This window comes from Brassica napus, chromosome A3 (assembly GCF_020379485.1).
Source record: "Brassica napus cultivar Da-Ae chromosome A3, Da-Ae, whole genome shotgun sequence".
Taxonomy (NCBI): domain Eukaryota; kingdom Viridiplantae; phylum Streptophyta; class Magnoliopsida; order Brassicales; family Brassicaceae; genus Brassica; species Brassica napus.
The window spans coordinates 12,279,581-12,307,002 of record NC_063436.1 but is presented as its reverse complement, the minus strand read 5'-3'; the positions used below and the strand labels follow the sequence as shown (position 1 = coordinate 12,307,002).

At 30.5% G+C, this 27,422-nt stretch overlaps 4 protein-coding genes and 1 long non-coding RNA gene across 7 annotated transcripts; 3 read left to right on the top strand and 2 right to left on the bottom strand.

Annotated features, from left to right (window-relative positions):
- Positions 1-498: 498 nt before the first annotated feature.
- LOC106389495 (cytochrome P450 81D11-like) lies at positions 499-4,221 on the top strand. Its single transcript, XM_013829759.3, has 3 exons — positions 499-2,104; positions 2,311-2,694; positions 2,773-4,221. Exons 1-3 carry the CDS (start codon positions 1,604-1,606, stop codon positions 3,385-3,387), a joined length of 1,500 nt encoding a protein of 499 aa, XP_013685213.2. The 5' UTR covers positions 499-1,603; the 3' UTR covers positions 3,388-4,221.
- A 641-nt stretch (positions 4,222-4,862) lies between these two features.
- Positions 4,863-6,782, bottom strand: LOC125606895 (tetraspanin-8-like). Its single transcript, XM_048775937.1, has 2 exons — positions 5,670-6,782; positions 4,863-5,365 (listed from the first exon to the last, which is right to left on the bottom strand). The coding sequence occupies exons 1-2, from the start codon at positions 6,174-6,176 to the stop codon at positions 5,060-5,062; spliced, it is 813 nt and encodes a 270-aa protein (XP_048631894.1). The 5' UTR covers positions 6,177-6,782; the 3' UTR covers positions 4,863-5,059.
- Positions 6,783-9,463: 2,681 nt separating this feature from the next.
- Positions 9,464-11,846, bottom strand: LOC106401869 (heptahelical transmembrane protein 3). Its single transcript, XM_048775935.1, has 4 exons — positions 11,330-11,846; positions 11,066-11,164; positions 10,936-10,981; positions 9,464-10,203 (listed from the first exon to the last, which is right to left on the bottom strand). The coding sequence occupies exons 1-4, from the start codon at positions 11,551-11,553 to the stop codon at positions 9,517-9,519; spliced, it is 1,056 nt and encodes a 351-aa protein (XP_048631892.1). The 5' UTR covers positions 11,554-11,846; the 3' UTR covers positions 9,464-9,516.
- A 198-nt stretch (positions 11,847-12,044) lies between these two features.
- Positions 12,045-14,255, top strand: LOC106399272. Of its 2 annotated transcripts, XR_007338154.1 has the most exons (5): positions 12,045-12,269; positions 12,356-12,511; positions 12,641-13,436; positions 13,514-13,629; positions 13,739-14,255. It is a non-coding gene; the product is annotated as an uncharacterized LOC106399272 (long non-coding RNA). The 2 variants fall into 2 exon arrangements; XR_007338153.1 differs by having other exon boundaries at positions 12,057-12,269; positions 12,641-13,629.
- Positions 14,256-17,715: 3,460 nt separating this feature from the next.
- Positions 17,716-26,865, top strand: LOC125574886 (tricyclene synthase, chloroplastic-like). Of its 2 annotated transcripts, none has more exons than XM_048775933.1 (7): positions 17,716-17,973; positions 18,079-18,358; positions 21,471-21,855; positions 24,674-24,892; positions 24,998-25,136; positions 25,864-26,115; positions 26,494-26,865. In XM_048775933.1, the coding sequence occupies exons 1-7, from the start codon at positions 17,767-17,769 to the stop codon at positions 26,797-26,799; spliced, it is 1,788 nt and encodes a 595-aa protein (XP_048631890.1). In that variant the 5' UTR covers positions 17,716-17,766; the 3' UTR covers positions 26,800-26,865. The 2 variants fall into 2 exon arrangements, with proteins under 2 accessions (XP_048631890.1, XP_048631891.1); XM_048775934.1 differs by having other exon boundaries at positions 17,747-17,977.
- The last annotated feature ends 557 nt before the right edge of the window (positions 26,866-27,422 follow it).

Sequence of the window (27,422 nt, the reverse complement as noted above, 5' to 3'; positions counted from 1 at the left end):
TTGTCACACAAGAATTCTTAATTTTTATGTATAAAGGTTTTTGGGTTCTTTTTGAAAATTTTGGTCATTTTCCCATTTGTATTTAGTTTTCCACATTTTATTTTAATCATTTAGACAATAATTTCCATCTTATTTTTAACAATAATTTTTATTAATATTTATTTTCCTAAACTTTACGTATCATCAACCAATTGGAAATCTAGTGGTAATTATTTGGGCTCGGCACGTGTATACACATTGGTCTTGAATTTTATTTCTGTTTGGAACTAAATTATTTGTGTAGCCAATCTATGTTTGGGCTTCGGTCCAAATCGTTAATATAGTAGTATGTAACAGATGATTAGTCTATTATATGGCATTAGTTTGAATGTATTTTCCCTTGATGCCAAAAGCGATATCTTGATGAATCTGATTTAGGGTGGACAAAGAAGAAACCGACAGCAGCTGGTGGATATGGCGGAGGTGGCCCGAAATATGATGGATACGTACCAGGTGATGCTAGTGTTGTGATTGGTGGTGGAGGTGGGTTTGGGTCTGGCGGTTTTTTGGCTTGAGATGGAGGCAACATACGCTGAGTCAATGATATGGGTCAGGTGGTATTTCTGGTGGTGGTGTTCGTGTTATTGTAGTGGATGTGACCGTTGGTGTGTTAATTAAAAAGAATAAGGAATTTGAAAGAAAAAAAAATAAAAAAAAATATATTAAATTCAATTTCTTTATGATAAATGTAAAATATAGTAAAAATGAATTAGGGAAGTAAAATCTAGTTAGTTATGTTACTATATAGTAATTATTTATGCATTTTAGTTAACAAATGTGTGTGGGTATCAACAAGTGACCCACAATATAAATACAAATTTATAAAGTGATTATAATATTCTCTTATAGAAATCAGCATGTAACGGCTATCGACTTGTGTCAGGTTTCCGGCATCTGTTATAGGGATCTAATTTCGATGATTTAAGATCTACGAACATGGCTAAACTTTTCTACTGAACTGAAAGAGCGGTCCAGCCTGAAGAATAGTTTCTCCGATTTTTCGATTGTTTGTGTTCCTTGTTCGGAAAATATATCGTCTGATTCGTTATATAAGATATCAAGATTTTTCATAGGAATTTGTATTATATTGGTTGTTCTGTTCGGTTTACTTTTCAAAACTATATCAAGTTTGATTAATAGAATAGCATGAAAAAAAACTATCATGTACCTGTTGTATTCATGATATTTTGAGAGTTTGTTTCAAATGTTGAAACGTGTCAAAACTGCTGTATAAAAGTAGAAAGCAACTAATTATTAAAGGAAATATATATTTGGTAAGATTTATTTCAAGTTTTAATTCTACTAATTTGAAATAGTTATCCATTTTTAAAATGTTCACTGTCATTAGTTCATTGCCTTGTATTAAGAGGATTTTTATTGGCTTATGTGTATTCAGTAATTTGGACATCCAATCAAAATCATGTATATTGGATTCTTGATTAAACAATTATCGTCAGAATATTAATTTTATTCGCTTAACATTTTATAAATACTACTTTAACATCTGACTTCTGGTGTTTAATTTAACACATTGACAACAGCAAGAAAGAAACTGGAACATCTAATGGAATATCTTTTGCTAATCTTGTCTTTTCTCATCTTCTTCATCTTCTCTCTTAAGCATTTAGTTGGTAGATGGAAGTGCAAGTTTAACTTACCTCCAACTCCGGCATGGTCGCTGCCGGTAATTGGACACCTTCACCTCCTCAAACCGCCGCTCCACCAAATATTACACTCTCTTTCTCAATCTCTCGGCGGGGCTCCTATATTTCGCCTCCGCCTGGGCAACCGTGTTGCGTTTGTCGTCTCCTCCCTCTCCCTTGCTGAAGAATGTTTTACCAAGAACGACATCGCTTTGGCTGACCGACCAAAGTTCACTTTCGGGAGACTCGTTGAGTACAACTGCACCACTATGGCCACTACATCTTACGGTGATCACTGGCGGAATCTGCGTCGTATAGGCGCAATAGAGATCTTCTCGTCCCATAGACTTGATAGCTTCTTATCCATCCGTAAGGATGAGATTCGACACTTGATATTGTGTCTCTCCAAGAACTCTTTGCATGTAAGAGAAGTGCTGTATACATGTATATAATTTGTCATTTTAAGATTCACAGTTTTCTTCTCAAAACTAAGTTGCAATTTAGATCTTTGTACTTTTACATTAGTTTACGTTCAAAACTTATTATTGGCTATCCTATCCATATATTGATGTATTAATCTTAACAGTTCTAGTGTCTAACCATTTTTTTGCTATAATATTATATTAAGGTGTTCGCAAAGGTGGAGCTGAGATCATTGTTTGGGAACTTCAACATCAACAATATTCTCAGGATGATAGCAGGAAAACGATTTTATGGAGACGAAGCTGAGCAAGGTGATGAAGCAAAACGCGTGAGGCAGTTGCTTGACGAAGCAGTATCCAGTGCTGGTGTAGGTCACGCTTCTGACTATGTTCCGTTCCTGCGTTGGTTTACTAGTTATGAGAAAGGTGTCAAGAAGTTGGCGGTCCGGGTCGATGAGTTTCTCCAAGGACTATTGGATGACAAACGTGCGCAAAAAGAAAAGGGTAACACTATGATTGATCACTTGCTTTCTCTCCAGGAAACTGAACCTGATTATTATACGGATGTCACCGTCAAAGGACTCGTAGTGGTAAGTATTAAGAAATCTATTTTAATAACAATACGTATAGTTTGCAGAATGATTACTTCTTGATTTTTATTTGAATAGGTTATGATATTCGCTGGAAATGTGACACTAACAAGAACGTTAGAATGGGCGATGTTGAATTTGTTGAACCATCCAGAAGTTTTGAAAAAAGCCAAGACTGAAATCGATACCAAAATTGGTTTAGACCGGTTAATAGATGAACCGGATGCTAAAAATCTCCCTTACCTCCAATGTATCATATCAGAGATTTTTCGGCTTTACCCGGCGGCTCCATTGCTTGCTCCACATAGGGCGACTGAGGATTGTATTATTGGAGGCTACGACTTCCCTCGTGGCACAACTTTAATCGCTAACGTATGGGCCATTCACCGAGACCCGAATATATGGGAAGAGCCGGAAAAGTTCAAGCCAGAGAGGTTCGAGAGGAAAGGGGGAGATCAAACGTTAATGCCATTTGGGATGGGACGACGAGCTTGTCCCGGGTCCGGTCTAGCTCAGCGGGTAGTGAATTTGGCTCTGGGATCGATGATTCAATGTTTTGATTGGGAGAGAATTGGAGAAGAATTTGTTGACATTAGTGAAGCAACCACAATGCGTCCAGCTACACCTTTGCTAGCCATGTGTAGAGCTCGTCCGTTAGTTCATAAGATTCTCAACGCTCCTTTTGAAACGTAACTCCCATTTCCTTGTTTTTATATCTATTTATGTATGTTTGAACAAAAAAAAAATATCTATCTATGTTATCTTTGCATGTAACTCATTTTTTCTGTCTTTTCTTTTTTATTGTCTGTGTCATTTTTATTTATTTTATTCCTTATCTGGTTAGAGGATAAATGATAAAAAACTAAAAACATAAATTTATGTAACACCGGTTTGAATCCTCAACGATTGATATTTTTTTACAAAAAACTAAAAAATACACCCTCAGGCCTCAACGATGATAATTGTTATGGTGACAGATAGAGATCCAAAATGATTGATATTTTTTTACAAAAAAATGATAGTGAATTGGAAGAAATAGTGGTGGTAGATAAGTGAAGAGGAAGAAGTTTGGGCAAGTATTAACCGGGAAGAAGGGATAATATAGTGTATATTGTAGTAATAATTGAGGGTGTATTTTTTTAAGTTAAATACCTAATTACATTTTATTCCATGGCTAGTGAGGCCAATTTCTTTAACAAAAATTCGAATAAAGAAAAAGAAATGTATCATATGCCAAAAGAAACCAAACCATTTCAATTTCACGGGACAAAAGAAGAAGACTTGAATAGTCAACTCGAGTCTCAGAAGAAGAGTAGCTATGGAGGTACAGATTCATCGGAGACTCAGGTTTTCTCGCAGTTGAAGATCTCCCAAGCAAGATAAAGAAGGGAGGGTAACCACCTTAACCGGCTTTCACTCAATTTTCCGTCTCCATACCGGTTCGTGTTCAAATATGAGACCGGATATCCATCTATCGGTTTGAATGTATATATGCATTTTAGATTAAAGAATTTATTTATTTATAAACTTTCTAAAATTTTAGAGAACTGGCCCTAGATGACCATAAACCAAATTATATTAATTCTCAAATTATATTACACTTTCATATGACCACACTTAGGGTCTATAGGCTAATATCCGGTTTGAGTCATTTATAAGTTTGTAATCTTAAAAAGACTGTATTTACTTGTAAAATTCATACTCTTTCAATCTAGTTTCACATTCATATTCAAACTAAATGTTTTACATCCACGTGCAAGCATTATGATTTTTTTTTTTTTAAAAACATTATGATTTTATAAATATTTATAAATTAATGTATTATCATTTCAAAGACCACTAGAATAAATTTATTATTAGTGTGTTTAAAATATTTAATAATAATAAACAATAAATTTTGTATTATATAATAAAAAATTCATTTATCATAAAAATATTTTTCATGATTTAAAATAAACTTGAAAATACTCGGGAGTTTGAATATTTATTTTCCTTGTGAAATTCGTACTCTTTTTAGTCTGATTTCACATTCATATTCAAATCCTACTCGTTAATTTCTGTTTCGATCTTAATTACTTCCAATGCTACAGCCTAGATCTATGTTATGTTATTTTTACAAACCTGGCTTCTGTGTTCCTCAACGAGTACTTCAAAAGATCATAGAGAAATATCAAAAAGAACATATAATAAATAAATATATATCATGGTTAAGCCAGAACACACTAACAAGTATCATAAGAGAGCTGTACAAGCAATAGGTCTCAAATCACCAAGAAGTAAACCCATAAAACATAAAAGCAAACTCCAGTACTGCTGAATTAAAGAACAATGAACGAATCTCTGTTCTAAAACACTTTGAAAGCCTTCAAGGCTTATATCCATAGCCATAACTGCCATCTCTCTTGTTGTTCCTTAAAGCACAGCAGCCAACAGAGTAGACAATGATAAGGAAGACAAGGAAGATGATGTTGACTACTGCAACTTTCTTCCATGCGCTCTTGACGTTGTCGAGAAGACCCGCCTTGCAAGATTGGCAATCGAAGCAGAGCTTGTTTGGTGCGTTGTCCCAGCTTTGGCAGTCTGGATTTGGTTGTGTTCCGGCCGTCTTGGTCCAGTTTGTGGCACTTACGTACGTGAATTGGCATTGCTCTGAGGGTTTGCAGCAACCAGACTGTAACACAAAACAAAAATATTCATTAGTTAGTTGTAGCTGTAAGAAAAAACAAAATTCACACAAAGGTAAGGTAGAATCTTTTTGCTAAAAAGTAAAAAAGTTCGGATCTTTAAAGACATGTGAACAGAATCAAAGGTTCTGAGGGATCAGAGAAAAAAGTGACTTTAAAGATTGAAAAGTTCAGACTTTGATCACAATCTTGTCAAACAAAACAAGACTCTAAGAAACAGAGAAACTTTAAGACAGTAAGGAATCAGATCCATGATTCCAACCAAAACTAAAGCATATAAGAATCGTTTACCTGAAGGGCAGTAAGATGTTCGTTGTAGAAGTTGTTGACAGGAACACCAACAAGTTTATCTTCAAGCTTAGAACAAACCTTGCTGTCAGCGAGACAACTCCTAATCTTATTCCAGTTCTTGTCACTGTTCACACGTTTCTGCAACCAGTTAGAGTAATCTCCAAGTCTATACTCTTTATACCCTCTCCCAGAAACCTTCTCTCCTGCGCCCTTGTTAGTCACAACAAAGGCGAAAACAGTTATGGAGAAGACGAGGAGAATCAAGAGGAACATGACAAAGAGGTAAGTCCAGAGAAGCCATGTGACTCTGCAACAGGAACCGATCAAACCAACGATCGCTACAACCATGAGGAAAACTCCGAGAGCGATCAGGGGTTTGTCGAGGAAACCCTCACACTCCGTTGAGCCGTTTTGGCTAAGCCAGATTCCTCCAGCTAAGATGGGGATAGAGAGGAGGAAGACGATGAAGTTGAGTATGCCAACGAGGTTGTTGCTACAGCGAACCATGATTTTAAGAAGCCGAATTTGGAGAAAAAGGTTGAGAATTTAGGAAACCCAGAAGAGAATTTGAGAGAGAATTAATGAGGGGAAGGAGAGTTATTATATAAAGAGACTTGAAACGCGTGAAAGGAAGGAAGTTGCCGAGACGTTTCCGTGTTGCTTAATGATATCTCTTCCTCCTTCTCTTTCTCTTAGTAGGTGATGAACTTGAGACTCTTTAAACTTTCACGCGCTCTATCGCGGCTGGTGCATGTTTTTGAGATTAGCCTAATGTGATTAGGACCTGCAGTTTAGCCTCTGTTTAGATGTGGGCATTTTACCCAAATCCCTATCTGAACCCGATCCGAAAAATCCGAACCGAAATCCAAACCCGTATTGAATTATGAGAGATTGGATATCCAAACCTGAATGGATATCGGAAGATAACCGAACATATGTATTACTAACCTTATATTTCTAGTTTATATTTTTCATTTTATTTCAAAATATTTATATTGATACTACGTATACTTTAAGTTCATATAATATACATATAATTATGAAGGAATGATTTGCTATTTACTTAAAATGCATGTTAAGTTTTTTGTTTCAAAAATTAATAAAAGTTACATCCGAAATTTTTTAACGCTAAACTTCCATAGTGAAAGTTCTATTTATTCAAGTCAGTGGTTTGCATGTCGAACATTCCATACTTTACTGAGCGACTCTCATGTTATCTACCCCCTTTCTTCTCTGTTTTAGATGAGACTGACGAACAAAAATGAATCTTATTTTGGATTGGTGCTTTTGGATGTTTTCCTTCTTTTTTTCGGACTTTCGGTTTTATGGATTTATAGACATTTTCAGATTTTATTTATTTATTTGATTTATGGTGTTGAGTTTAAGAAGTAATAAAAGGAGATTTTCGGTAATTGAATTATTTAAGTTTATTTTGAAAATGCAGGTACTACATTACCCTGCAATATCATCACCATTAAACAAATGATTGAGATGCTTTCTCAATAAGCTACCGAATCACAGCCTTCGATGTTACTACTCTCACTTGTCTATAGCTAACAGGTTTACTAGATTAAGCGTTATAGAAATATCCTAGTTTCTATCATCTATTCCACCTTTGAAGAAACATCTATACTATTAAAAGGGAAGAAGTGATAGAAAATCTACTTACAAAAAGTTGTTGGACTGTGTCATTATTAACTTAAGATTTATTATATACAACGAATCATTCTTCTCTATAATGCCATTTAATTAACTTAAAATACAGGATCCTTTATGTTAAGATTCCATATTTGTTCCTATATATTAGATTTATTACGTTGGTAGATACAGTCACTACTAAAGTTATACATGTTGTTACTCTTTTTACCTTACATTTCATAAAGCATTGACCCTTAATATTTCGTTTCACATTAAATAACACATAATGTGTTGTCTTATATAATATAGTCATGTAGGTGTTTCAGTTATTGTTATTTCTATACGTGAATCCTATATAATTTGTTCAACATATATAAATTGTATACAATGTATATTTTATTCATTTCCAACATATCAAGATCCGTTTGTTGACAAAAAAAAAATATATCAAGATATATGCATGGATTATTTTTAGATTATATAGTCAGGTTTTGGGATTTTAAAGCATTTTAGATGGTTTACATAAGAGGATGTGTTGATCTTAAATTACAGTATAAAATTCTTATTATAAAAAAATGATATTATTGTTTAAAATTTATGAAAACTAAAAGCTCAATACAAAAAATTAACACTATAAATATTCTTACAAATACTCCTATATTTTACAAATACTCCTATATGTAAATAAATAGAGAAATTCCCTATGATAGCTCTTTTAAATTTTTTGTCACAAAAATAGTTTTCAATAAGAAAAATGACCAAAATAAATTTTATTAAAGGGTAAAAGTACATTTTTAACCTATGGGTAACCAATCTACACTTAGGGTTTAGAGCTATGGTGCGGTTTTGAGGATAGGGTTTCAAATTTTTAAAAATAAAAATTAAATATTAAAATTTTCAAAATAAAAAGGGACTATTTTGATCATTTTTTATGACTATTTTTGTGACAAAAAATTAAAAAGGACTATTTGAAAGAATTGTCCAAATAAATATCTTAATAAAATATATAACTATTTTAATATTATTTAAATTTTTTAATAATCTCTTAATTTTTATATGTTAACCAAACGATATTCTTTATCTATTATCTTTATTTCCACAATTGTAACTTTATTTTTGAAAAAAACTATTATTAACAAAACATAGAAACTACTGTAACTTCTACAATTATATTTTCTCAACAAAAAAAACTTCTACAATTATGTACCTAGAAATATCTTGCTATTCGGTTACCTAAATTATTAATATGAATACAAGCATACCTAACATTTTTTAACCATCACAATTTGAAGAAAAAATCACGGATGTCATGTTTTACAATTTAAAAATCACAGCGGGTCAAATAGTATCAATCCATCTTAAAGCAACTAGAGACCCATTAGAAACCAAATATTTATTATTTTGAATATGTTTTTAGCCATTTAAAAAAAAACAAATCATGCCATTTCAAAATAAATTTGGTAAATGTCTATTAGATTATTGTGATGTCAAATTAAAATTAAGACTTCTAATAATTAATTACAGTTAAGTTACTTTATATACTTTTTATAGTAGAACTTAGTTATAGATATTCAGTAGGTATATATATTTCTATTTTATATGTTGCAACAAAAATATGTACAAAAATATTTAAGGATATCATTATCAAATTTTGGCAACGAACATTTTTCATTGAAAATTTTATGCGCACAACCAAAAATTATGCACACTAAAAGTATATATAGTAACCATATTTTCATAACTAATTCAATATTATATATTTGAAAAAGAACAAATTGTAACATAAAAAAAAATATAAAGTATGTACAAAGATGTTTTTTATAAATAAAAAATGAAAAAAGCGCGGATCAAAATCTAGTACATGTTTAAATTCAAAACCAAAAAGTGCTGAAACTAGAGCACTTCCGTTGCATCTCGATGGACAAATAGTCATGGAGGCAAAGTCAACAAAGCCGTTGTACACATGACTTCCGTGGCCGACGGTTTCTAGGGTTTTAGGAGTGATCCAAAAGAACAAGTAGGGTGATGGTATAAAACTAAAAAAGACACCAACTTCAATATGTAAATATGATAAAGCTTGTTGTAATGGGAATCTTATAGATCTTGCAATCGCAGTTGCGCTTGTTCCTATCTCTAAGAGCACAATTAATGTAGAATCATAGATCATAAAATGAATTGAAAAGATCACAAATTAATGCTTACTCTCTGGCTAAAACCCACAAGAAAGAGACGCTCGTCGAAAATCCACAATGAAAAGAGTGGCAACACAATGAACAAGGGCTCCCAAAACTACAAACACATGGAATATTTGATGGCTATGTCCTGCAATGTCAAACGCTCCAGGCTTCAATCTCTCAGGCACACGACTAACGTAAAACACTGCTCCCGCAGCATATGAGATACCAGTGGCAAGCTCACAAGCGAGGGCGAAGAGCACATTAGGGTGACTCCAGTAAAGGAAAAGCACATGTGAAGCTGGCACCACACTAGAGAATCCCATTGCAAGGAAAAGGGCTGCCCTGAATGGTCTGAAACGTGGTGTTGAGAGAGCTGGCGAGAGGAGAGTGATGATGGCGAGGAGGCCTAGGATTGAGATTGAGGAGAGGTAGAGGAAACGGAAGTTAGTGTGGCAAGAGAATGCGTAGTAGATAGGCGCAAAGAAAGAGGAGACAATCATGAGAGAGATTCCTGCGTAGTCTAAACGCCAGAAGAAGAGGTTGAAACGTTTTGAGTGGCAAGCTAAGAGGTGCGAAACAGAGCTACAGATCAAGCAACCCATGGCTCCGGCTAAGTACACAAGCCATGGCCATTTCGGAACAACTTCTTGCTGGTGGTTGTGATAGTTCACTTCTGCTTGAGAGTTTAGCAGTGACATATGCTGTGTCATGTTCAAATCCTGCGAGAGAGGAGAACCTTTAAAAATTTTATTGAACAAAAGAGAATATTTAAAAATTTAGTCATATGTGTGAATAAAAGGAGCGGTCGGTTTTTTTAGAGAATGACTGAAAAACATAAAACTGTCCAATTAAACACAAAGTATTGTTTGAATAATTTTAGGACAAAAAAATCCCCAACTATCTTAAAGATGTTCATTTTGTGCTTCTAACATTTTTTGAAAAAATGATTATAGATTGTAGGTCTTTGTTATGCTCGTACCGAGAGTAAATTTTTCCACAAAGAACTCCATTTTTTTACCACATAATCTAAAAGTATTAATCATTACACCAATTCAAAACTTGTTACCTCCATCCATTATTTGAAACTTGTAACAGCTTAATTATTTGATAGAAATAACTGAAATTATTTTAAAGATGAAAAAGATTCCAGGAAGAACTTTATACATGAACCGAACACTTGAAGATAATTTGAATTGTTTTCTTGTCACTTTGTTTTCTTTTTCCAAGAAAGGTAATGAGATTTTCGAAAAAGGTTGGTGGGCAGAAACAGAAGAAAGATCCAAATAAACATATCGAAAACAACACATGGTGGGGCAATTGACCACTACACTACAGAAATGCCAAAGATACATGTCTAAGTTGTAATGTATGTGTAGCCATTTTACTATTCTTCGTGTCACAGAAGATAAGTCAGCGAAATTTAAAAAATAACAAAGAAACAAAAATCTTACGTGATGAAGCAGACTCTGATTGCTTGAGAGACTAATCATCCACGCTCTATCGCCCAAAAAGGCCGGTTTAATTAAAATTAAAAACAAAAACAATAGCAGAAATGACGAATTTGACCTCCGCAGTTCTTACCCGGACATCCCGTTGAAGAGTCCAGCGAGGCCGAGCTCCGTCGTCTCTAATGAACTCACCACCATCATCCACAGAAATAACACAAATCCGATCAAGTGCCTGCCGAGTTTTCAACATCACAAACCCAAGAATCAATTCTTATTTAGAAAACCAAGGTCGCTCGTTCGAATTCCGCCGGAAACATCTGTCCTTATTAAACTGATGTTTTTACCAAGAAAACTTTCAAAAAGAAATCACTAAACCACGCAGAGATTTTGAACGTACGTCCAGATGTTGAGAGTCTCGTTATGCCAAGAGAAGGTGCTGAGGAAGGTATCTCTGAGAGACCATTGGCATCGATAATGGTCGTGTATAAACTCGTTATCCTGTAAATAACCAGGCAACTCCTCGAACTTCATCAACCTCCGAACCATTCTCGTCTCGAATCGTTTCCCATCGATAACCGTCACCATAGCAGAAGATTTTTTCGCCGCTCTTAGTCTCTTCATCAGCTCTTGGCGAGATTCTACGTGCGGCGAATCTAGAGGCCCGTCTCTTTCTCTGAAGAATCGAAAAAACTCTGCTGTTCGATGGTCCTTTATTTCCTATTTATATGGAGAGATGGTACGCCTCTTTGAAAATTTCTGCTTTGTGATTATGATTGTCCCGTTTGATGTGGGAGATCAGATTGGTGTGAAATTGGGTACACCTGATTAGTCTCTTTTTTTTTTCCTACGGCCACGATAAGACAGTTTCTGAATTAAAGGGCGCCAAGTGTAACGGTGAGACATGCAAAAGGTGTGATGCCCTCAGTCAAGCACAACTAGACATGCACAAATACATGCATAATCATAAGATTTATTATTTTGTTTCTTTTTACAAAAACGGAAGCTATTCTACTAATCAAACATGAAGTGGTCTCTGGTCTAAATAACCAGATCAAAATAGAACAATCAACGTAACAACTCTCTATGAAAAGATCTCGCAATCTTAGTTAAAAAAATCCGAAATTCCATTCTGAGCTTCACTACGACCAAGCTTCTTCGTCTTGCTCTGCCATCATCATCGTTGGGCTTCAGATCCGCCCAAGAGAAAGCTTCGATCCTCTCCAATGGTGGAGTTTTACGTAGTTGCAAGATAGGTACCTCAACTTCTGCTTTTTATTTCTGATCTTTGTTTCCAGAGCAGCCCGAGTTTGAAGATGGTTTTAACGAGAATGCAGAAGGTAATTTGTAAATTACTTTGGCGAGCTATCTAAATTTTGTCTTTGCTGTTGTCACTCATAGTTGCTTATTGAATTTTTTTATGAAGCTTCAAGATCTAGCAACAACCATGTTAGAGCTCTGGAATTTGATGGATGCACCCATAGAAGAGCAGCAAAAGTATCAGCATATTACCTGCAATATAGCTGCATCAGAACATGAAATAACTCAAGCCAATAGTCTCTCTGAAGACTTCATCAAATACGTAAGCTCTTGAGAATTTTTCATGGTTACACTGTTGTATAACAACTCTATAATCAAGCTGATAAGTTATTGGATGTTTTTTTATGTTCATGTCTGCAAACCTTAACGTGAGTTCCATTTCCATATACAGGTTGAGGCAGAACACAGTCTCTGGCTTATGATCAAAGTGGCAGAAGAAAAGACTATGGGAGGTATCTTACTTGAATCCAAAACTCAATCAAAACCTCAAGTGTTGGAGAGGAATTCCATATCCCTCTACGAGGCCCATCTAATAATCAGACTTGGCTCTTATCTGCCATCAAGCCCGACCGAAGTTGGTCAAGCCGACTTAGAATTCAACTTTGAACATTACAATACAAACCCTATATCATATTCCAAACTCTATATAAGAAGTATTAAATCATAACATTCTAAATTTATAACACTTATTTTATACTAAATTATGAAATTATACAAACTATAAAATTTAAATAAAATCAGTATATTCATAATATAACTTCAATTCTTAAACTCCAAACCACATACCTCATATTGACCTATATCATAAAACATTAAATCTAAATTTTTAATATTTTAGTCAATCACACAAATTTAAATTTAAATACAAAATACAGATTAAAGTTTTAAATTATGATTCAAATTATTTAAAGTTTAAATAGTTTTAAAATAATTATAAATAAAAAAAGAATATAATGTGTACTGTTTTTTCTGAGCCATTGATTGATTTTTAAGTCAAAGGTCCAAAATCGATCTCCTATCTATCTTCACCTTTGTTTTCTATTGGTTTGACGCCGATAACCATCTGCACCATTAGATGATACTGAATCAACGCTTGAGATTTGTCTCTTTTTTTTCAATGATTTTCTAAGAAAAGATATAGTGTCAGAGAGAGAGAGAGAGAGAGAGAGAGAGAGCATGGATTATAGGTACCCTCCTGAGTCTATATCTCTCTGTTCATCGTCGTTGATCTCTTTAACGAGGTATTCTATTTGTTTCTTACCAGAACTATACACTCTTTGTTTAGTTCATCAGTGGTGGAAGGCTTTTTGGCAAAATTGCGAGTTTATCAGTGCAGTTCATTACTGCCATAGCAGGAGACTCTACCACAAAGACTTAAAGGTACAACAACGTTTTAGTAACTCTTGGGCTCAAGTTCACAGTGTGAGGTTTTTTATCAACAAGTGCAGCTAATTGATATACCTAATTTTTCTTGTTTCTCTCTGTGCAGCCGGAAAAACTTGTTTCTTGATGCTCAAGGAAATCTGAAAGTCTGGTTTTGGATTCAGCGCCTTGTCCCAACAAGTCTCTTACCATCATATTTATTTGCCTGAGTTCCTACTGAGTTGTTTTTGAAAAAAAATACAGGCCAGAACAGAAGCTTGTGAAGGATGGTTTCATCATCAGGAAACCAACCAAGATCCACTCTCCTGAAGAAATACTGAAAGTCAAAGAAGATTGACAAGTACATGTACCATGTATCGAGCAGACAAGGCGACAGAGAAACTCTGATATATGTAGCAGACGACTCGATAGAAGTCAACTCCGGTGACTAGGTGATGCGACGATAGCACTCTGAAGGCGGATGCTTAGTTTAGGTTTAGGTTAATTATGTTTTGGTTTTATGTTTTAATTTTGTTTTTGGTTTAATGTGTTCTTTAATTTATTTGTTTTTAACAACATGATGTTCTTTAATTATTTGTATACTGGTTTTAATTAATAAATAAAATTTAATTTTTAAAAATTAATTTTTGATTTAATTTTGAATTATTTAATTATGAATTATATTTTAATAAATTTTCAGATAATTAAAAAATAAATTAATATCACAAAACATTTGATATCTTTGCTATTGGAAAATCAAATTAATGAGTTTTAATAACATTTGTATCACGCTATTATAAATATTAACAATTGCATACAAACTAATGCTATGGTTGTATATTTAACTATAGCATACCAATAAACTGCTATTAAAAATGTCGGACCTATTATAATGGGTGCTGTCAGAGCGGCTAAGGAAGCGTTGTTATACAAAACTCATATCGTTTTATGGCCGCTACTAATACCCATATTTCCTGTAGTGATTAGTGGAGTTTTGTGATGTATGGTATGGTTGCTAAACTAGAGTGAAGTACATTGAAACACTTATGAGGTTGGTGTTGATTCATTACCACTTATGTCATTTGCACTTGCAGAGGTGAAGGTAATAGTTTAAAATTTGTGTGAATCTCTGCTGTTTTCAAACATCTTCCATAAGTTTATTCTATATTTTGCTTGAGGTCAAGCAAAAGATAAGTCTGGAAGAATTGATATACCATAGATTTTATCACTTCTAGACCATGGTATATAAACCTTTTTAGAGACTATTTATTATGTTTGAAGTCTATTTAAAATCTTTTCAGGTTCATGTACATTTTAGAGAATTTTGGTGATTCTGAAACTATTTGAAGTGCAAAATTGCGCAGATGCATCAAAAGTTTAGTTATGGATAGAGATCTTCCCATGATAAGATTAAGCGCATATTTTGATACAAGCGTTTCACGAATCTGATCCAGTGGGGTTTGCTCATTCCATGGTTTTGTTGAATCATGTCACATTGTTAGTGGGATTTGTGTCTCCAAAGTATGACGGGATACATAACTTTGTTCGTATGGCGGATTTTGACTTTAGTTATCTTCTTCGAAAAGGGGTTCTTAAAGTGGCGGCGAGGAAACGCTCGATCTCCGGTGCTGAACTCGTCATGTGGTGTATTTCGAGAGTATGTCTTGCATCAAGAGCTGGAGGTCGGCGATTAGGCGGCTCGTTAGCCATCAGTCTCTATCTGTTCAGATCTGAATTCCCTTCTTGGTCTTCTTTGTCCTCTTTTTATACATAGACATCTTCCTTCGTTTGTCCTTAATTTGTTTAACCTAATGAGTTGGGCCAAGCTTGTTAGGACGAGCAACTGGGCCGAATCTTCGGGTTATTGAATGGAGCCGTGTGTCGAACTGATGGTGTTGAGTAAGGTCAGGCTGTTAAGCCCAACTCGTGAGTCGAGCTCTTAACGTCGAGTAGCACTAAGTTGAACCGACTATATAGACTGAATTTCTTATTTGATACAACTTGTGGAGGGATACAATCCATTTTAACAGATTTACACTTGAATCTAACTAATTCATTACTGAAGATGAATAATAAAAATATAAAATATGAAGTGAAATCGTAAAGAAAAACTTTTTTTGTTTGGATTTTTCTCTAGTATCACGTCAATGCCATTGCCAAGATATTATGAATTTTTTCATTTTTATTTCATCAACATACTATACAAGTATTTATATGTCTGGATCAGACATGTGCTTCCTAATAAAGTAAGAGATAAAGATGAATCAAAGAATGAGACCAATCTAGTCAAATTCTACCCTTATCATAATCTTATCGTTATACTTTTCTTATTTTGTGGTCCCATAACTAATATTTTCTTCCTACTTCACCGAACTTTATATATAAAATGTTACCGAATCACAATACGGCACTATATAAAAGCAGACAAGCACACGTGATTCACGACAAATGCGCGGACACAATAATACAATATCTACAATATATGTTTTTTTTTTTGTCAACTACCATTACCATGTATGTTTGGCTCAAAAAAATCTAAATAGCATTTCTCACATATCGAATAGATCATTTTTAAGTTTTTATCACAAAAAAATTTTGAAAAAACAAATCATCAAAAAAATATATTAAAAAGACAAAAAACTTTATACTCTAGATATATAAATATAAATAAATAAATAAACAAAAAAAATACAAATTCGAACTTTAAAAAAATAAAATTATTTAAAATTTATTTTCAATTTTTCTTTTAAAATTCTAAAATGCTTTTTGAAACTATTTTTAAAATTATTATTTTCAAACTTTTAATATTTTTCAAAAAAGTTAAACTCTACCCAAAAACCCTCGTTTCTTAACTCAAAATCCTAAATTTTAGATTATTTAACCCTAGGGGTAAGAGTGTGTATATGTTTTATTGAAACATTTTGGCCTATCTAAGGGTATTTCTCAAATCAAAATGACCAAAATAACTTTTATTAAAAAGTAAATAACAATTATATTTCTTTTATAATTGAAGTTAATTATCTTTAAATATATAAAATTAAGAAATACTCATAATTTAAATTATTAGAATCAAATATTGTTTTCTAAAAAAAATTTAGCAACGATTTTTAGTAGACTTCCGTGAACATGTATGATATCTTCCTAAATTTGTAAGAATTCTCGAATTCAAAAATACCTTCATAAATGTTTAAATAAAAAATTTAATTATGTATTTCAAAAAAAAAAATGTATTTTTTGTTTTATTTAGGTAGTTCTTCGTACATCTAAGCTTCCTCAATTTGATTTATAAATATATTTAAGAAAATAATGTTCAATATATAACAGATTTTTTAAATTTTAAGTAAATGCTTTTAAATATGTATAATATCTTTATAAAAATTATATATAAAATTCAGGAAGGTCTTCCAAAACATTTAGTACAATTTTTATACATATTTAAGAGTATCTTACTAAATATACATATAATTCAAACTTAGTAAGATAAGCACAAATATATATTAATGAAAATCTTCCTAAATACATACTTAAGAATGTATTTTTTATATAGACGTTTATGAATATTTTTATAAATTTAACAATCTTCCTAAATTCAGAAAGTTATTATATATATATTCAAAAATATTTTCTTATTTAAAAAAAAATTTAGTAAAATAATTTTTTGAAACAGAATTAGATAAAAATCAAAACAAAATTAAAATATAACATTTTGAGGTTTTTTAAAAATATTTATTTATATATTATATATTAAAAATAGATATAATTATCTTCTACCTTTAACTAAAACATATTTCGATCTTTGATTGCTAGTGTAGCAACAAAAACTTGTATTGATAACCACACAAGTGTGGTCGAATGGTTCAGCAGGCTTAGAAAGTGCTAAGCACTCCATGTGAAAAACCTAAGAAATTTAGATTTACTCGTTTATATGGTCAGACGACATGAATATCTAATTATCATTGCAAACAACTAGGTCAGTTTGGCGCCCGGTGAACAAATCCTAGAGGACTAGTCGGTTGGATCTCGGTCTGCCGGATACCCGTACTGATTAAAAAAAAAGTTGTTTTGATTATGTTTGAGGTCATTTTTCTATTTATATATGCACGCTAATACAAAGGTATCCACCACCACAGGTACCTAGAGTCTTACTTTTCTTCAATGGCCAGTCTAGTGCAGATGGGTTCACCTCTTATTTACAGTAATGCCCTTGTGAAGACTACCCAACGTCCTCAGCCATTCACATGCACCATAGTAGCTAAAACGACACCGGGTAGTGAGTCTCCATCTGTTCCTCGTCGTTCCGCAAACTATCGGCCTTCTCTTTGGGACCATCACCATCTCCTCTCGGTCAAGAATAAATATACGGTACGTAAGTGTTCACTCACTGTATACTTTTTTTGAGAATTCACTATGTTCAATATGTCGAACATGTTCATATCTATGTTCATTGACAATCTCCACTCGTTTCAGAATGTTAAAAGTGTGCGAGAGAGAGATTTGTTAAAAGAAACTGTGAGAAAGATGCTCGATCATGAGAGGAGTACTCATCTCGACCAATTGGAACTTATTGACGATCTACAAAAACTAGGGGTTTCATACCATTTTGAACAGGAAATCGACAATATGTTGACATTTACTTATCACAAATTAGATAAAAGTAACTTCATGGAGTACGACATGGAATATGATCTACATGCTAATGCACTCAAATTCCGACTGCTTAGACAACATGGTTTCAATGTTTCAGAAGGTAAATCATCACTTATAAATGTTAAACTAGATCTCGACCCGCGCAATCGTGTGAGTGTTTATTTTCAATTTTATATATGTAGATATTTATTTTAGATAATTAGTGGTATACATATTTAAAAAGTTAATTATATATTCAAATGTTCGTATAACTATTGCAGATACAATAATTTAATAATTTTATAGTTTATATGTTGTAACTAATCAATCGTTTCAAACCGCCATATGTATTTATTGCTTCTTATCTTATTGTATTTGCGTTTAGTTATTAAACAATTAATATATGCATTGAAAATTTATTGTGTATTTAATTTATGCTAAATTCTGACCCACATTTCAAAGCTGGATTTTCTTTTAGCAATATTTTTTACTTTTATTCATTTTTATAACATATTATTGTATATAGAAAAATCTTAATTTTATATATGTATTAAATAGTTTGCTAATATTAAGTCATTATGTCATCATATTATATTTTTAACATGAATATTTTATATTTAAGAAAAGTGAAATTTATAAATTTATCAATTTAATATAAATTTATCATTTTTAGTTCCTTTTTATAATATTTTTAGCATGATAGATTATGATTATAAAATAGATAAAAATAGGATATTATTTTTTTCATTTTATAAACGATAATTGAATTTATATTAATACATAATAATAGTTTATTGCTAATTAAAAAAATTGTGAAAATATTTATATAAACTTTTTGAAAATTAAAATATCGTTAAAATATTTATCAACAGATTTGTTAGAATACATTTTATATGTATATATATATACATTGTTAAATGAAAATATATTATGATTAAAGTAGTTACAAATATTTATATTATTAGCTTTAATGAAATACATGTTAATTTGTATGCATTGTATTATATAGTTTGTTAATGTTTTTGATCAAAGAAAAAGTTTGTTAATGTTAAACCGTCTTACTAACGTATTATGTTTTTGAACATATATATTTATAATTATGAAAATATATTATATAGAAATTTAATATAATTTACCATATTTAGCTCAATATAATAATTCTCTTTTAATATGATTGATATGATTATATAATAGATAAAAATAAGTTATAATTTTTACTTTTTGTTGTATAAACGATAACTGAATATACTAATTTATAATAATTTTTCAAAATTAGAGTAAATATTTATATTTAATTTTTGAAAACTAAGATCTTATTAAAATCTTTTCAAACATATTTGTTAGATTTTTGGGAAAACTGCCACAAATAACAAATTCATAGTACCACTTTTCATGTTTACACTAACTATTTTTATCCTCACTTTTAATGAAGGGTAAAAGACAATTATACCCTCATGGGTAACTAATCTAGACTTAGGGTTTAGAGTTGAGGCGTGGGGTAGGCTTTTCGGAATGTGAAATTTAGGATTCTAATAAATATATAAATAAATACTTTAAAAATATATAAAAAATTTTAAAAATAGTTTCAAACATAATTTTTGTTTTTCAAAAAGAAATTTCAAAAAAAAAAATCGAAAATGAATTTCAAAACAAAATTCGAAAATGAATTTCAAAATAAAAAAATTTATAAAAAAGTTCCAATTTGAAAAAGTATATTTCGAAAACATAAAAAAAGTAATTTTTTTTATTTTTTTTTATATTTTTTATATTTTTCTATTTATTTATTTTTTTTATTTTTTTAGTTTTTTTATTTTTTTAAATAATAATTTATTATATATATAAATAACAAGGACATAAAAATCTTTTGCCACTTAATGAAGAAGGTATTTTTGAAAATGTTTCTTAAGTGGTGGTAAAAATAAAAAGTGGTATCATGAAAGTGGTAAACATGTAATTTCCCCTAGATTTTTTAATATATATTTGTTAGATTTAAAATGAAAATATATCAAAAGATATTATGATTAAAGTAGTTCAAAGATTCTATGTGCTATTAGTTTTAATAAAATGCATTTAATAAAATTTTTAAAGGATGAAATAAGTCATGAGTTCTATTTTAATAGAATAGATTCTTGATCTATTTAATATTTTCATTTTATTTAGTTTTTACTAACATTTGCAATCTGTAATCTATAATATAATAGTACAGTTCTCTTTTTCCTGAGACGACACGTCAGCATTTTGGTGAATCTCACACTTAAAAAGTGTGAAAAAATGTTAAACATGTAGCCCAAACTCGGGTTATTGAGATATAAACATCGAACTATTAAGATTCACCAAACCCAAACAACCAAAAATTTTAAATATTCAAATGGAGCTGAAATCTTTAGTTTTCAAAACCCAAAACTCGAACAAATCCAAACAGACAAAATGCTCATGGTACTCCCAATAGTATTTTGGATCTTACTCATTTTCTGTCTTTTGAAAACATCTAGAACTTGATTATGTGAGAGCTTAAATAGACAAATACATTTTTTAAGCTGAAAAACTGTGTCATTACACTTTGTTGCTTTTGGCAAGTGTTATGAAAACCGAACCAGATCGGCCGGTCGCTCCGGACGGACCGGGAGTCGGCCTTTTAACCGATTCCGAGTTGTGTTAAAAACCAGATTTTCGTTAAACTGGTAAACCCGGTTAAAAACAGTGAAACTCGTTAAAACCGGTGACCTAGTTCGATATTAAAATCTGGTTTTCTCAAATTCAAGTAAATGTTTATAAAAAACTGCAATTTTTTAAAAAAAATTCATAAAAAAACACAATGTTTTTTAAATATCTTTCTAAATAAATTATTTTCCATTATTTGTTATATTATTTTTAATTCATATAATTTTTAGATTCTACAATGGTATAAAATTTTGTAAATATAAATTTATTGTTACACATTCATATATCGTTACTTAATATAAACTATAATTAAAATTTAAAATTCGGTTAGACTGGTCCTATTATTGACCCAGCTGGAATGGCAAGTAAACTTCCGGTCCGGTTTTCAAAACATTGCCGAAAACATACTTAAATTCAAATGGAGGCGTATAAATTATACGGAATACTACTTTTGTTAAACTACATCGTTCGTACATCAGAGAATACATAATATATAAAAATATCAATAGTCGGTATATTATACTAATGAAATTGATTTTTGTTTTTGCTTACTATGAAATTGTTTATTACAGATGTATTTGATGTTTTTCATGAAAACTGTGGGAAGTTTGAGAGCGGTGAAATAAATGGTTTCATATCTCTGTACGAGGCATCATATCTTTCAACAAAGTCGGATACTAAGCTGCAAAACTACATCAGATTTTTTGCAACTCAACAACTCAGAGACTTTGTTGATACTCATAGTAATAAAAATTGTGCATCTTTTGGCGTTGGAGAGATGGTGGCTCAAGCGTTAGATATGCCCTACCATTGGCGAATGAGAAGGCTAGCCACGAGATCGTACATAAATTTGTATGGAATGAAACCAGACAAGAACCCTGTCTTAGTTGAATTGGCCAAGCTCGATTTCAATATTGTACAAGCTGTTTATCAAGAAGAGCTCAAATACGTTTCCAGGTATATATTAATTACTAGTCATATAGCAATCTTACATATGTTAGACTTATTTACACCACTTTCAGCTCCATTCAATTTTTCACTTTAAGTAGAGTTTAAAATATACTCATTCCGTTCCTAAAAGATCCATGTTATAGTTTTTTCACACTTATTAAGAAACCATTTAAAATTGTATTTTAAAAATACATTGTTTTTCTTAATTAACTATTTCCAATAACTTTTAACCAATGAAATTTTATTAAACGCAATTGTATTTTTTGAAAAATATATTTTTTTCATTAATTAATGTCTTGAAAATGTAAAAAATGTATCTTTTTGAAACAATTTTTTTTCTTCTAAAAAATAGATCTATAAGGAACAGAGGGAGTAAATGTTCTAACCCTATTATATTTTTACTTTATAATAGAATAAAAACTAGTTTACTCAATAAATAGAGTAATTTTTTTAATTAATTAATTTATTTATTTATTTTTATTCATTATTATATTTTTATTCTAAAAGAAAGTAGTATTAATGTGGAACCAAAACTCCATTATAAAATTATTCAATTCTGTAAGAAAAAAAAATAAAGTGAACCATTGGAAACAGTTTTAGAACGCTAGATAAAAAATTAATACACTAGCCATACATTAGCTTACCAAATGAATATGTGCTACTCTATCATATTTAAATATAACGAGGAATCGGGTTACACATTTGGATATTTGTTCAGTTCAGGCCATGGGTATCGAATTATTTGGATACAAATTTATCATCCATATAAGAACCGAAAAAATTAGATTTGATCGGTTCAAGTAATTCTTGGTTCGGTTTATATAGTTAAACTAGGAGCCGACTAATACCCTCAAATTATTGGGTTTAGTTTTGCTCTCATTCACCTTGTTTTTTGGTTAATTTGGAAAGAAATGTAGAATAATTCAGTTAAATTATCAAGTCGATCAGATGGTCCGGATTAAAATATCAGAAAATTCTAATTATTTCACATACCCGAGATAAAAAAAAATATTAAGATATTTTTGGATTATTTGGGTAGTTTTGGATAATTCAGTTTTTTTTTTAATTTACTTTCAGATGATATTATTAGGTTTATAAATTATATATATAATAATAATTATTATAGGTATAAAACCGTATTTCATTTATCTAGTTACCCATTTAATTTTTGGTTCAATTCCAATTTAATTCAGATATTTCAGATATAGAAATAAAGAAACTGTTTCAGTATTTCTGAATTTAGATTTGATTCCAATTTATATTTTTTAGTTTTGGTTCTGGTTCCGTTCCAATTTAATTCAGATATTTCAGATATAGAAATAACACAAGGTAGACACTATTACATAACCTGCAGTTTTGTTTTTCTCGGTTCGGATATTTTTGGTTCTGGTTAATTCAGTTTGGCCACAATCCCACTGAAATGAACCAAAAATAAAATCAGATTGGTTATTAGGTATTTCGATTTTATAGTTTTTTTCCAAAAATAACTATTTTGGAGATTTTATTTAGATTTCGGTATTATTTTTAAGAAAAAAATATAGTTTTGGTTAAATTCGGTAATTATTATTTAGTTTGTTATTTTAATTAGTTAAGTTAATTTGGTTCAGTTATTTTAACTATTTTGATAATTTTACAATTTTTTGGTGTTTTTTTTAAGTTGCAAATAGAACCAAACTAAAAACTGAATTATTTTTCAAAATCTGACTGAATAAAACCAAACTGAACATCAAATATTTGATTCGGTTTGGTTCAGCTTTTGGATAAAATCCGCAGGCTTAGTATTACCAATAGCCCCTGCTCTATATCTATGAGTTGGAGTTGGATTTGCAGTATTTAATGTTTAGCTGGTGAAAAAGGGTAGAAACTGTTTTTTTTAATAAACCCATAACCATAACTATTCTGAATGATGACACACGCCGACACCGGCACAAACTACGAAAAATCTACATATTTCATCTGTTACTAAAAGATCTATGTTATAGTTTTTTACATTTATTAATAAAATATTTAAAATTATATTTTCTAATACATTATTTTTCTTAATTAATTATTCTCAATAACTTTTAACCAATGAAATTTTATTAAACACAATTGTATTTTCTGAAAAGTACAATTTTTTATTAATTAATGTATTGAAAATGTAAAAAATGTATCTTTTCGGAACAAATTTTTTTCTCTAAAAAATAGATCTTTAAGAAACAGAGGGAGTACATAAATTATTCATTTAGTTTGGAAAACAAGAATACAAATCTGATATATTTTATATTATTGTTTAGAAAGTAACTTGTTTCACTTCAAATTGTCGTTTTAGAAATTAGACTTTTTAAAATTATTAGTACATTTAGTGAATTTTTATATATAACTAAAATGGATTATGTGTTAATAATATTAGACTTATATATTTTTATTAGATAACTGATTGTAAATTAATATAATAAAATTGTCAAAACTAAAATCATATTTTATAAAATAAAATAATATATATATATGTATATATATTGTGTTGGTATCTGATAGAATTTTATATTATAAAAGGTAAAAATTCAGATTTAAATAATTTACAATTAAATATTAATCAAGTAGAAATATTTGTATAATATATTTTCTAGAATATTTTATCATATTTAAATAAATTGATGTTTAATTTAAATTTTTTAAGAGCAGAAATAATAATTTATTATACTGGTTTTTGAATAAATAAGATAAAAACTAATAAATATTTGTAATAATATTATGCATGTATGTCTGGACAAAACACCTTTTTTTTTAATAATGTAAAATTGGTACTATATCATATTCCTGTTGATGTACATGTGGTGTGAAGCTGGTGGAGGGAGACAGGTTTAGCTAATCAACTTCATTTTTCAAGAGATAGAATAGTGGAAAATTATTTTTGGACTATTGGACAAATCCAAGAGCCTCAATTTGGTTACGTTAGACGAATAATGGCCAAGTTATATACACTTCTCACCACTATCGACGACATCTACGATATTTATGGTACCCTTGAAGAACTTCAACTCTTTACTGCCGCCTTTGCAAAGTAAAGTCTCCTACACTTCTACTTTCTTGAATGTTTTTGGCTATTTTTTAAATTATGAGTAAACATGATACATATCGATTTTTTTTCTATTAAAATATGTTGCAGTTGGGATGTAAATCGTCTCGATGAACTCCCCGAGTACATGAGGTTGTGTTTTCTTGTAGTGTACAATGAAGTCAATATCATTGGATGTGATATCCTCAGAAATAAAAACATCAACGTGATTCCTTTCCTTAGAAAGTCTGTAAGTGTATAATTTTTTGCTGGTTATACTATTATTTTAGATGATCATGAACCTCTTTATTATGTAATATTGTAAGTAAAACATTTAATAAAATATTTAGAAACTACAAATATTCTTTCATATGCTCATTCGTTTATGCTTTTTATGAAGTTATTTATAAACCATTCTTGTTAAGATATTAAAAAATTATATAATTACAGAATTAATTAGATTTATTTTATAATATGAATATATTTTATATTAAAAATAATATTGTTGAAACTTACAAAGTTTTTTTTATTATCTAAAAATATTAAGCATATAAAATAATAGAAATATAAATATAAATAAATATATATATCATAAAATGCATGAATTAATATATTATATAATAGTTTTATTTGATAGTTTTATATATTAATTACTTACAAATCTAGTAATTACTTAAAATATATACATTTATGAAAAATATAACTTCTACATTATATTGCTTCTATAGTTAAAAATTATTATTTTGTTAACAACTCTGTGTCAAGATCATGCTTTGTTATTATTATTGGACACTTTATTATATACCTCTATGTACTTTTCTTATGATTATCAGGTTATATTAGTTACCATATTATTACCAATTTGTTCCGTAAACCAAAGAAACCATTCCTACAAAATAATCATACTTCAAAATCATGGAAATTCCTGCAAATATTGTAAGAAAATATTCCTTTTTAATTATCCTACTACATTTTAGTGGGCAGATGCAAGCAATGCATTTTTAGTAGAAGCAATATGGTACAAAAGAGGGTACAAACCAAATACGGAAGAGTACATGCAAAATGCTTGGAAATCAATCGGGGTCCCAACAATATGTCTTCACTTCTACTGTGTATTCTCTGACCAACTCTCTGTTCAAGTCTTGGAGACTTTGTCCGAGCACTTACAGAACGTTGTCCGATGCTCTGCCTTTGTGGTCCGTCTAGCCAACGACCTTGTAACTTCTCAGGTATATCAATTTCTTCCAAGTTTATTTAGTTTTAGATTGACAGTCACCATTTTTAACTGTCATTTAACAGCCCATTTTCATTACAGCCATCAAACACTTTACTTTCTAACCACCAATAAAACTGTAACGCTTTGTTAAAATTAAAACTGCGTTTAAACTATGATTAAAATTTTTTGTTTCTGAATATAACTATGCTTACAATTTCCACCACCCGTATTCTAAGAATCGCGAATCGTTTTATTAGAAATCTGTACTGGAACAATTAATATGCATTTTTTCAAAGAAAAAAAAAATAAAACTATTGATATGCATGTAGTAGATGTAAAATAACTGATATACGGCACTCTTCTATTTTATGAATATGTGTATGATATGTAGGAGGAATTGGAGAGAGGAGATGTCCTCAAATCGATCCAGTGTTACATGAACGAGACCGGAGCTTCCCAAGAGAAAGCATGTGTTCACGTGCGGCAGATAATCAACGACATGTGGGACGAAATGAATTACGAGAAAATGAAAAGTGGGTCTTCGCTAATCCCTCAAGATTTTGTGGAATCAGTCATGAACTTGGCACGCATGTCGCAATGCATGTATCAATATGGAGATGGACATAGCTCTCCCGAGAAAGCCAAAATCGTTGATAGTGTCATGTCCATACTCTTTAACCCCATTATCCTAGATTGACTTGCATTAAATATATCGGTAATTTGGGCCATTTAGCCCATTAAGTTATATATTGCTCGGGCTTCTAATTTTTTTTTGTTCCGGGATAAAAGGCTTCGCAAGAGTTGCCTTTACCATAAACAAAACAAAAAGTTGCATTTTCCTAGAACAAAACTAGGTTAAAGATCGCGTGAATATATAAATCTTTTTCTTGTACTATTATTTGTTCTGAATTCTTTTACGTATTATAAAACAAATAAATAATAAATTTATATTAAATAATTGAAAACTCGCTAATTATTAAATATATAATTAAATTGGTGCGATCACATATATCAAAAAAATTATTCTTGTTTATTTACAATCATTTTATGGTAAACAATCCAAAATGTATTAAAAAATAACATATAGAAAACTAATTTTTTTTGTTATTATATGGTTAATGTGAATTGTTTTTTTATTAATTTTAATAATATAAAATTAAACAAAAATTGATGATAAAAAAAATTTCATCAAATATTTATTATTCAAAATCATTAATTGTCATATATACTTTAGTCACATTATGTAATTTTGTAAGTTTTTTTTAAAGAAAAAAATGAAAAACATTAATACTTAAGTTTATGGATAGTTTAATAATATTT

Excerpts from the sequence above, each read along its gene's own strand:
- LOC125574886 (XM_048775933.1), top strand. The coding sequence starts at position 17,767 with ATGGCCAGTCTAGTGCAGATGGGTTCACCTCTTATTTACAGTAATGCC. Across the intron at positions 17,974-18,078 it reads CGGTCAAGAATAAATATACG|AATGTTAAAAGTGTGCGAGA; the intron begins GTACGTAAGTGT and ends CACTCGTTTCAG. Across the intron at positions 25,137-25,863 it reads TTCCTTTCCTTAGAAAGTCT|TGGGCAGATGCAAGCAATGC; the intron begins GTAAGTGTATAA and ends ACTACATTTTAG.
- LOC125606895 (XM_048775937.1), bottom strand. The coding sequence starts at position 6,176 with ATGGTTCGCTGTAGCAACAACCTCGTTGGCATACTCAACTTCATCGTC. Across the intron at positions 5,366-5,669 it reads AACATCTTACTGCCCTTCAG|TCTGGTTGCTGCAAACCCTC; the intron begins GTAAACGATTCT and ends TTTGTGTTACAG.
- LOC106401869 (XM_048775935.1), bottom strand. The coding sequence starts at position 11,553 with ATGAAGAGACTAAGAGCGGCGAAAAAATCTTCTGCTATGGTGACGGTT. Across the intron at positions 11,165-11,329 it reads GAGACTCTCAACATCTGGAC|GCACTTGATCGGATTTGTGT; the intron begins GTACGTTCAAAA and ends AAAACTCGGCAG. Across the intron at positions 10,982-11,065 it reads CTCTTCAACGGGATGTCCGG|AGCGTGGATGATTAGTCTCT; the intron begins GTAAGAACTGCG and ends TTTGGGCGATAG.
- LOC106389495 (XM_013829759.3), top strand. The coding sequence starts at position 1,604 with ATGGAATATCTTTTGCTAATCTTGTCTTTTCTCATCTTCTTCATCTTC. Across the intron at positions 2,105-2,310 it reads TCTCCAAGAACTCTTTGCAT|GTGTTCGCAAAGGTGGAGCT; the intron begins GTAAGAGAAGTG and ends TATTATATTAAG. Across the intron at positions 2,695-2,772 it reads CCGTCAAAGGACTCGTAGTG|GTTATGATATTCGCTGGAAA; the intron begins GTAAGTATTAAG and ends TTATTTGAATAG.